The 10,446-nt window shown below is 38.2% G+C and overlaps 2 protein-coding genes across 2 annotated transcripts; one reads left to right on the top strand and one right to left on the bottom strand.

Moving 5' to 3' along the window:
- The first annotated feature begins 343 nt into the window (after window positions 1-343).
- Window positions 344-3,546, top strand: LOC148412685 (uncharacterized). The gene is made up of 3 exons (XM_088433116.1): window positions 344-993; window positions 1,780-1,847; window positions 2,545-3,546. Exons 1-3 carry the CDS (start codon window positions 505-507, stop codon window positions 2,642-2,644), a joined length of 657 nt encoding a protein of 218 aa, XP_088289242.1. The 5' UTR covers window positions 344-504; the 3' UTR covers window positions 2,645-3,546.
- LOC148412684 (kelch domain-containing protein 1) lies at window positions 3,328-9,470 on the bottom strand. Its single transcript, XM_088433114.1, has 13 exons — window positions 9,331-9,470; window positions 8,974-9,094; window positions 7,831-7,901; window positions 7,284-7,401; window positions 7,020-7,132; window positions 6,850-6,937; window positions 5,904-6,062; window positions 5,766-5,824; window positions 5,582-5,691; window positions 4,586-4,658; window positions 4,428-4,512; window positions 3,858-3,910; window positions 3,328-3,700 (listed from the first exon to the last, which is right to left on the bottom strand). Exons 2-13 carry the CDS (start codon window positions 9,079-9,081, stop codon window positions 3,550-3,552), a joined length of 1,188 nt encoding a protein of 395 aa, XP_088289240.1. The 5' UTR covers window positions 9,082-9,094; window positions 9,331-9,470; the 3' UTR covers window positions 3,328-3,549.
- Between the last annotated feature and the right edge of the window lie 976 nt (window positions 9,471-10,446).

Raw genomic sequence — 10,446 nt, 5'->3', positions numbered from 1 at the left:
TTAACATTTTCCCAGTTTTCTCTTGTTTGATTACACTCCCAAAATTGGAACGACGATTTAAAAAAAAAATCCTCAAAACAGCGAGACGCCAAACGGTGACTTCTGTTAAAGCTTAGGCAACAGTGTATTTATTTTTTCTTTCCCCATTATTGTATTATTAGTTTTTGGTCGCAACTTGCAACGCCAAATGATGCTAGGCGGAAAAAAAGTTGGAAGGATGAAGGATGCATGCTTGTCCTATTATGAGAAGGCGGAGTGTGTGTGTGTGTGTGTGTGTGTTTTTCCCCATGTGCTGCTGCGTCCAAGTGGTGTTATGTAACCAAGCAAGCCGCAGCTCCACATCCTTACGAGAAGCTCCGTTTGGGTCCCACTGACGACATGCGCTTAACAAAGTCACACCAAAGTCCAAACAGAAGCTGACTCGCTACTTTTCGGGATTATTTCGACTTTAACCTCACTTTAAAGTGACTTTCCGATGACTTTGGCGGACGTTTAAGGTGAAGAATGGGCAGCGGAACGAGCCGCGGGACTAAAGTGGCACCTGCGGGGCTCGGCGAGGCGAAGCCCCCGAAGAAAGCCTCTTCTTCGGCCGCGTCTTCCAAGCGAGACGCCTTCGACGCCTTGAGGGTCCACGCCCGCCGCCGAGCGCCGGTGGACTGCCACAGCGCCGGCCACGACTCGGAGCTCTCCGGGGACGACGACGACGCGGACGCCGAGCTGGACGCCGAGTTGGCCGGCTACGACGAGGGGGAGGAGGCGCTTGGGCGGAGTGGGAAGAAGAAGAACCGGACCGCGGCCAAGAAGGCGTTCACCAGGTCCAGGACGTACGGACTTTGTCACTTCAGTAGCGGGGAGGAAGATGGGAGACAGCAGGGGGCGTCCGCCTCCTCTCCCTCTTCCTCCTCGTCCTCTTCTTCCACTTCCGGTCTCGGTGGGGCACAGGGGCCACCTGGCGACAAGAGGCGCCATCTCGCCTTCGCGTCACCTCCTCAAGTAAGAACGGCGACACCTGCGTGATTGTGCTCTCATGGAGAAAAATCTACTCCGAGTGGGGCGGACTGGTGAATAATCAGGGGGTTTAACTTCAAAACAATTACTTACTATCATTTATATGTAGATTTTGCGTTGTGCGCTGGCCTATTCAATTCCTGGAGGTCAAAGGTGAAGTCATATAAAATACATATTTTGTGTAGCACACATAAGATGAATTAAAAAAGAAATAAATTAATACAATGAATATTTTTGGACAACTTTTTTTTAAGGAGTAAACTGAAGTGCAAAGAAAATCAAACAGGATGAAATGGTACTGCAGTGTCTCGTTTAGGACACAAGGTGGCGCCCTACCGTTGCCTTGTCTACATGTAATCGTCTTCATAGTCTCCCTCTCGTCATTGCTGTTTGTTTATTTTTAAAAAGTTGCGTCTGTATAAAACCACATAGCGCGGTTTCAAATTCATGTACAAGCATGACAGAAGAAGTTGAAAACTCACAAAGAAGTCACAACGTCGCATCAAACACGGAAGCACTTCGTGCTAACTGCTGAGTTGTAAATAAAGGCAATTTAAAAGGAGAAACTGATTGTTTATAAGCCCCACCCATTGTGAATCTCTCTGGGGCGATCAAAGGATTTTACCTGCGCTGAGCAGTAGCTAGATGCTAAAGCTAACATGAACGCTAGTGTGTTCCACTTCCTGTCACTGAAAAAAAAGGTCATAGTGTAAGATCCTGATCTCAAAAATGAAAAGCGCTGAATATGTGCTTTCTATGTGTCCTGGTCAGTGTCCTCCTCAGGCCTTCTTGACAACAACACGGATAGAAGAAGATGTCCTCTTAACCCAGACGCAGACGTAAGTTTCTACATTACTTCTAAGTGCATTTTCCATAGTTGACATTGACTGCAGTGCTACTAAAAAGTGTCTGGTCAATTTATTTAATTTCTTAAAAAAAAACGTTTTGTTTTGTTTGTTTTTTGTTTGTTTTTTGTTTTTGCAACGAAGTGTTACTATGACTCAGTACTTCTATGAGAAAACATTCCGCCCCCACTCACTGCAGAGATTATGAATCGATAATTATAAAAATGTTGTATCAAATTGTATCATTTTTTTTATTTTTAACATAAACAACAGAAAAAACTTAACATTTAAATCAACTTTTAGCAAATGTGTACTTTTCACAGGGGTTGGCAAAGGTTACATCCTATGCACAACCTGAAAAAAACTAGCTTAAAGTGCATGAAAGTGTCTGAAATTTTATATATATAAATAAATAATAACGTAAATTGATCTGGAACATTATCCTGATGTAAAAGATATAAATCATTGAGCTTTTTCATCCAAAACAACATTAATCATTAATGTGATTAAAAAAAAAATATTGACAGCAATTTAAGTTTTGAGACTTTCACAATGGGAGCACCACAGCATTATCTGGTGGCGTCGATGCGCAAATACACGACACACCGCAAACGCAAAGTCCGTTTCCCTAGATCTCTGTCATTGTATTTGTGAAGAACCGCTATAACTTGCGATTTTCCTCTCGCATCAGCACTTTAGGCCACACCACGCCCCCATTCGCCACGCCGGTCATCCTGTACGACGGCTCAGAGGAAGAACTGATGGACACCATTGAAAGGGACTTTAGTTGACCCTTCCTTTCACGACGCTAAATTCGTGTTTATTTTTTTTCGCACAGGCATGCATGTTGCCAACTTGTATCATACTTATTTTTCTTACTATTGTTTGCATTTGGAATTTGGAGTGCTAATATGTAACCGTTCTGTTAATAATAAAACAGATTATATTTGTCTAGAAGTTGAGGCACATTTTGCAATGTGATGCTAGGGAAGTCATGTTTAGCGAATGTGTGGGGAAGAAGGTTTTTGGTCGTTCGTGAGGCTAAATCGCAAAAAGGAGGGCGTGCGCTGTTCCCCATGTTTATTTAAGGTTTCCTTCCTGACCACAGCTAAAGCAGCACCTCTCCATTTCCTGAAGAAAGGAATGTACGCCCCGTTATTGGGAGTCAATTGCTTCTCTGTTTAAGCTTTAACTAATGGGCTCTGCTGCCATCTAGTGGTGAAACACAAGAGTAAAATGAGTACAGCGTTTTATTTGGAGTAAACTGTGATAATTAAAATGGAGCGCTAATGTCATAATTTCTATGACACAGGTGTTTGCATGTGTGTGTGTGTATATGTATATATATATATATATATATATATATATATTCCCCATAATATTATTTTTCCTCAGTTCTCATTGACGACCGGTGAGTTTTCACCAGAATACGTGCATTGAGTTTCTACCAAAAATGTGAAGTGTGATTGGAAGATTTTGTTAAATGCAATTTAATAATCATGATGACAGCAGGCGGACAGCACAGGAAAATAAGTTCACATTTGTACACCAGTAAAAAATATAGTTCCTTACATGTATCTAAGACAAGAGAAATTTGCTCTCCCGCCGCTCACATTCAATGTGACAAATAAAGCACAGTACTGTATTTCTATTTTTAAAAAAAACAAAACATAATAATAAACTGCATTGTTGGCATTCAGAGAACTTGCGTGTTTTGTTTCTTTGAAGGCCTGTAGAAAGACATTCTCTTCTTCACTGCTGCACACAATTTGGGTGGAAGTAATGGAAGCTGCTTTCCGAGCACATGATACTCGCTTGCGTTCTTTGCGATGTAGTCCTCGCAAATTCTATATGGAGCATAAAAAGTGCCATTTATCATGTCCATGTATGGAACAACAATAGATAATATATAACAAAACCCCAACATCCAATCGTAGCCGAAGTTTGAATGTAAATAACTAAAATATGTGTGTGTTCATAAAGTGTTAAAACATGATAGTTTACCTGAAGAGTGGGTATGGCGCCATCTGGAAGACAAGTGCGTCATTGCAGTGGCCCTGAAAAATCAAACAATGGCTTTCACTTTGTTCACTAACATGTTGCTTATGAAGTAACAACAACTTGAAAGAACCTCAAGGTTCCCTCTAGCCTTGTGTGTGTGCACATGCGTGTGTGCACATGCGTGTGTAAGAAAACCAGTAATATCTGTGGGTCATTTTTTGCTTAATCACTATAAGAAAAATGTCAGAAAATCTGTAACGCACTAACAAAAATGTGTTCAGATGCCCTTTTTATTGGATTTGTTTGGTTATAAATAATTAGCCGAACAGAGGTCTTCTACCAAAAATTAAAAAATTAAATTACAGCCGACATTTACTAACATTTAAACAGGTCAGTTTCATACATAACATCATAAACAGTGACGGTACTGACAAGTTCGTGAAATCATATTTTTCCGATGACAGTTTGAAATAGATTACGAAATCTTCCCATGACCTCGCAGAAACACGGTAAACATAATTTAAGCAAGTATCTGTATTGATTGAGAAATATTTGTACATTGTCGGTACTCACGGTGTCAACAAGGAGGATGTAATCACAGCTGCCTCCAAAAACGATGACATCAGAATCCTTGCCCGGACAAGCCGTGTGCCATAACCTCCAAACACAAAAGGCAAATAGACATGAGTATTCCAAACATAACATTTGGGAATGAAGCTTCAAGACGCTACCTTGGTTTGTTCTTAAAGGGATGCTCAACTTCTCTCCATGTCTTTGTCTCCACATTGAAGAGCCAGCCATCACCTGGTAATGCGGTATTATTATATAACAGTATATATATAAAACGTCATTATTGTATCGTTTTTAACATCCACTATCCTATCATCAACTCTATCAAATAATCGAGTAATTGCGCCTCAACTTTTTTTATATGATGAACTAAGTTTCTTTTTGCATTGTGCATGGATATAACAGTTCATTGTTAATTATATCACAATTTGCCTATACTCTTGGATTAGCAATGGTGATTAGTATTAGCATGCTAGCCACTACGTTTAAGGTCAATAAACACTAACCGCTATTTATTTCACACGTACATATGAAATCATTTTGTGCTTTAATGCTTCAACAGTATTACATGGGTAAATTTGCAAGTTGAGCTATGAGGTCAATAACTTCCTGTTTTTCTTCTTCATGTTCTTTTTCCTGACGAACAGACTGGGCATGTTTCATGTTTGACTGCCTCCTAAATTGTTTGAATTTAACTATACTGTTTGTTAGTGGCAGGTTATATTTTCTGATAATACATTTCTTATCATCTTTCCTTACTTTTGGGAAGCTCTATGCGCTAACGTTGCCTTTAATGAAAGCTTGCTAACTGCTAAATCAAGAAGTGTTTTTAAGCACATGAATAGCATCAGCCGTTCGGCCACTAGATGGTGCACCAAGAGAAGCAATGAGGCCTTATGTCAAGACAGTCGTTGCATATGTCTTTTTTCTTTCCCTGAAATATGAAAAATAGCCACCCTGTGAGATGGATGAAAATGCCTGGCTTTACCAGCATAAATAATTTTCCACAAATGTAATATTTTTTAGACAAAAAAGGGCACAGAGATCCTTCCACCACCACCAAGTGTAGTTTCGTTATTAACGGCAAAAAAGAAATATTTACGAACAAGTGTTTGACTTCAAAGGTTCCACTGTGACTAGAGATGAAAAGTTCTTACTCATCGGTTTGCAGTCCACACTGAGACCTCCAAAGAGAAACAAAGTGCTGTCAGAGGCCGCCGTGAGCGAATGCCATGACCTGCCCACGGGAACGCTGGACACGGGGACTCTGGACACAAATCGTTTCGATTCCTGCGGCTTTAAAAGAATCATTCCTCAAAATGAGACGTCACAGTGACTCACATTTCTGACCACGTCCACGACTCAAGATCCAAGCAGTGAATATCGTTCGTTCTGGTTTCCTGCATTTGTGACCAAAAAAAAAAATCAAATCTTGTTTTATCGTTAATGTGACACAATCGGGAAAATGACAGCGCTCACCTTAACTCTCCCGCCGCAAATGTAGCCCCGATTTCCCAGCATGGCGCAGGCCTGGGCGGCTCGGGGGGCCGGAGCGCGGCCGTGTGTTTGAGGTCGACTCCAACTGGATTGCGTGGGGTCAAATACATGCACCTCGTTGTTCCATCCCCACATGACATCCTAAAACAAAATGAACTCCACTTTTTAAACCCATTCACTGCCATGGACGGCTATAGACGTCAAAAATCCAATTTTACTGGGCTGACACTGCTGGCTAAAAATGCTTTTTAACTAGGCTGGCAGTGAATGCAGAAACCTGTTAGGAATTCTTATTTTCATCTTCATTCATTCTCTCATAATGCTAAAGGATTGTTGGAGACTGTTACAATAAATTTTAAAAACTAAAAAAAAAATCGATTCAAGTTTTTATTAAATTTTGAAGGGATAAAATGAATAAAAATGTTTTCTGCTAAAATTTGGAGAAACATACATTACCATGGATTTCCTTATGTTTGAAAATGTATATATTTTTTTTATATTTATACATAAATAGCTCTCTAAATTTGATTACACTGATTAAACTTTGATTAAACTAGATTACAACTAGTGTTGTTCCATAGAACTGAAATGGTGGCCTCTGTATCTGCGAGTACTTAAACAGTACTAAAGTAAGGTACAGTACTAAAACTACCAGGTTTTAGAAGAGTTTGTATAGTAATAATAATAGTATAGTAGTATAATAGTAATAGTATAATAATGGTATACACAAGCCATTTCCTTTTAAAATAAATAAATAACCCTGAAATTGACTTAAGGAACACATGTAAAATCAGTAATATAAAAAGAACATGTGCACACTATCACTATATGAATGTTAGATGAATTTATTACTTTGAGAAATGTGAAATCGAAAACAGGTTCTCGTCTCCACAACAAATATACGATAAGGGAAAAAAACAAGCCCTACCTCCGATAAATCATCTACAATGAAGCTCCTATTTCTTCTGTCAACTTCGGCCGCCATTTTGTGACCATATCCCCCAAAGTAGACGATCCTAAAATACATGAAGTAGTTTTTTCATGCAAGAAGAATGCAAACATTTGAATATCCGATGTGAAGGAAGTCATGCGCCTCACCTTCCTTTGTAAACCCAGCAGGACAGTTTGTCCCGAGGCGATGGCGCCGAACCGGCGCGGTGCCCGACTTTGGCCCATACGTAATTCTCGCCTGTCAGCTTGACGCGATAGATCTGTTGCAATTTCAAACAATTCCGATATGAAGGGCTTACAGTACATACAATCACATTGTTTCAGTTGATTATTTTACTTAACCTCCTTTAAAGATTAAAAAAAAATTATACGCACTCTTATGTGACATCTATTTTATGTAATAAATCTCACCTGGTTGGTCTGACCATTGTCATCACAACCGCCAAATATATACATGTGACCGTTTAGGGAACAGCTACAGGTCCCTGACATGGAGGGCGGGACTTCCCCTGTCATGTGGAAAACCTGCCTTTAGAAAGACAAAAAAAAAGGCGAAAGTCACTCCGTTTTTCACAATAACAGAAGGTCTAAATTCATATTATTATATTCAATGCAATCCCTTTATAGAAATGATTGAAACATTATAAAGAAATATTTGAGGTATACAATCCCTTAGCAAATTTTTTATTATTTACTCGTTTAATCCCAAAGATGCATTTTTACGTTTATCAAGAGTCTAGTGATTCAAAACCAGGTACGTATTAATATTCTTTTTTTTTTTGCATTAGGGAAATTCAGAAAGTTAGGTAATCAATTACTTCACGAAAAAAGCATGAACATGATGAAATCAGTCAAGAGGAGAGTGATAATGTTCATATCCCAAATGATAACTTAACTATCAGTAACTGAACTACCTAATTAAAAGAATAACTGTTGCATATGGATGCAATATTCTTACCATATGCCTTGTACAAGGTCATACACCCAGATTTCATCATTGGGTAGAAACACTTCTTCATCATCGACAGACTGGAAAAAAAAGCAGGATTTAGTAACAACGCAAGCAGCAATTAATGTACAGGTTTGGAAAATGAAAAACAAATCTCTGTGATAATAGTAAATGTGTTTACATTGACTTTTACATTATTATTATTATTTCATTACTTGAAAGATTTGCAGATCTAAAGTACACTTCGAAATTGATTTTTGGTGGGGTGTATTTAAATTATCCCAGTTGAAGGAACTTATTTACTAAATGCTTACATTGATATTTTTTTCTATTGTAATTTATGCAACATGATGGTACATTTTTACTTAGAGATTTTCAGGATTAAAAAAAAGGTCATATTTGTCATTATCATTATTTTCCACCGACAATTCATACCTAAAAAGCTCATTTTTGATCAAAAGCACAAATTTATGTTCAAGCTAGTCAAACGAACTTGTTTTCTGTATAAATTAAGGGTTAGACGTGATAACGTTCAAAGTTACTTTGAAAATATATCACGTCATTATTTTAGGATTTTTTTTAAGTCTAGTGTGCCTCCTAGTGGACATTCATGGAAGCGCAGCGCAGTGTCTTAAAGATAGTTTACTTGTGAGGAGCATTCAGAACAATTAAAAAACAAGAATGTAATTATTTTTTGTAATGAATATGATACACATTTCTAAATGTACCATTTTTTTATTAATTTGTGTAAAAATAAAATAAATTATGTTCAATGAGGAAAAAAAAATGCTGAAATGTTAATACCGTGATTTTTTTTTCTTTTTTTTTTTGCTTAAGGTTATCATGCCGTCAGAATCTGATATTGGCCCATGTCAATATAGTTGTGTGGATTTTTTTTTTCAAACTCCAAATTGAAACGTGCATACATGTGTGCATGTGAATAGCAAGATTGGTTGAGCAGCAAAATTAATTACTGATGCTTGAATCGTCCCTGGGCAATATTTGCTGACACTGCAGAAGTGGTGAATGCATATTGTAAAGTTTGAGGTTTGTTGGTGTGCTAAGTAAAATAAAAATGACGTGCAGCGCTCTGTTAGAAAAACAACAACAAATATTAGAGAAAAACAGTTTTTTCTGTTCAGTTCTGTTTACCATGTATCCTCCCCACACGTAGAGCAGTTCGCCATCCACCACCGCCGTGTGTCCGCTGCGTTCTCGGGCCACCAGTTCCGATCGCCTCTCAAACAACGACAATTCCATGACAGCAGGATAACTAAATATAAACAACAACTAGGAGTCAGCCAAATATAATCAAACACAACAAAAACTCTTCTCGGGTTGAGTTACACCAAAACAAACAAATAAACCTCCATCTTGTCTCGTTCAAGTTCACCTGGAGACATACAAGCGAAATGGGCCTAAGAGGTGCTTACGACGAAATTAAAATTGTTATTCTAAGAAGATTTGAACAATAAAACAAATTAGCGAAAGGAAATAGAAAAAACTTGCCGTTTATTCTCATGTTATTGAAGCCAGAATGACTCGAAGACGTAACATGACATCGACTGCTGGTGTCCCTGACACATCAGATGCGTGAAAACGGCTTCAAAATAACACGTGACATCCGCTGCGCGTACTTTCAAAATAAAACCGTTAACCACAAATCCGGTACGCTTGGTTTTTCAAACTAAGAGAATGTTCGCACATGCGCAAAAAAAAACACTCGGTGGTTAAATATTAGGAGTTGAACTCCTTCCATGTGTCTCTTTAAAGCAAATAGCAGAGATTAATGTAATCCGAAACAGAGAGTGGACGCACTTTGGGAGTGAGGAAGCCATGCAGCTTTAATCACATTTTTTTCTGCTTTTAATGGGAGGCTAGATTCAAGTCCATACAGGAAAGCCCGTCGCTTGTGTGCAGGATGATTGCCAATGATGCAAGTACAAGTGGGATTAGTTTTGAGTGGTTATGTTGCGCAACGAAATGTATCGTCCATGCCAAAAGAAAATGCATATTTTTTTACTGATTAAAGCAGTGTGACTTCATCTCTAACATCAAACAGGTTTTTTTCTTTAGTTTTTTTGCAGACACGAGTACAGATCCACATAGAAGTGGTATGAAAATGCGTATTAAACATTGTTCTAGAAAATATCTGTTATTATTGATGGTTCGACGTGTGTGGTGTGGGCATTTAAAAATATCTGACATATTAGGATTGTTGTTTTTTTTTATAATATTTTAGGAGCACTGGGTTTTTAAATCAGGTCAGAGTTTAGTTTTTAAGTATTAATGTAAAGTGTTTCAGTCTAAGGTTATGTAAGGTTTTTTAATTAGGGTATTACATTTAGGTTAGGGTTTCAAATTAGGATTTTAAACAAGGGTTAGAGTTTAATGTAGTTTTTAAGCCTAGGGCTGGGGTTTCAGAGCGGGATTTCAAATCAGAGTTAGCGTTTCAAGTAGGGTATTAAATTTAGGTTAGTTTGTCAATGTCGGAATGTAAACTAGGGTTAACGTTTTAATGTGGGGTTTAATCTTGGGTTAGGGTTTAAAAATAAATTGTCGAAATACGTATAGGGTTTTCAAAGAAGGATATTAAACCTAAGTTAGGTCGTCAAAGTAGGATTT

This window comes from Hippichthys cyanospilos, chromosome 14 (assembly GCF_059441005.1).
Source record: "Hippichthys cyanospilos isolate Australia breed blue-spotted pipefish chromosome 14, RoL_Hcya_1.0, whole genome shotgun sequence".
NCBI lineage: Eukaryota > Metazoa > Chordata > Actinopteri > Syngnathiformes > Syngnathidae > Hippichthys > Hippichthys cyanospilos.
The sequence above is the reverse complement of the archived record's forward strand: the minus strand, read 5'-3'. Positions and strand labels throughout refer to the sequence as shown.

What these genes read in the sequence shown, in the direction of transcription:
- LOC148412685 (XM_088433116.1), top strand. Translation starts at nt 505, where the DNA reads ATGGGCAGCGGAACGAGCCGCGGGACTAAAGTGGCACCTGCGGGGCTC. An exon ending in CCTTCGCGTCACCTCCTCAA is followed by an intron (nt 994 to 1,779) that starts GTAAGAACGGCG and finishes TGTCCTGGTCAG; the next exon opens with TGTCCTCCTCAGGCCTTCTT. An exon ending in CTCTTAACCCAGACGCAGAC is followed by an intron (nt 1,848 to 2,544) that starts GTAAGTTTCTAC and finishes CTCTCGCATCAG; the next exon opens with CACTTTAGGCCACACCACGC.
- LOC148412684 (XM_088433114.1), bottom strand. Translation starts at nt 9,081, where the DNA reads ATGGAATTGTCGTTGTTTGAGAGGCGATCGGAACTGGTGGCCCGAGAA. An exon ending in TGCTGGGTTTACAAAGGAAG is followed by an intron (nt 6,938 to 7,019) that starts GTGAGGCGCATG and finishes CATGTATTTTAG; the next exon opens with GATCGTCTACTTTGGGGGAT. An exon ending in CCCTTTAAGAACAAACCAAG is followed by an intron (nt 4,513 to 4,585) that starts GTAGCGTCTTGA and finishes TTGTGTTTGGAG; the next exon opens with GTTATGGCACACGGCTTGTC.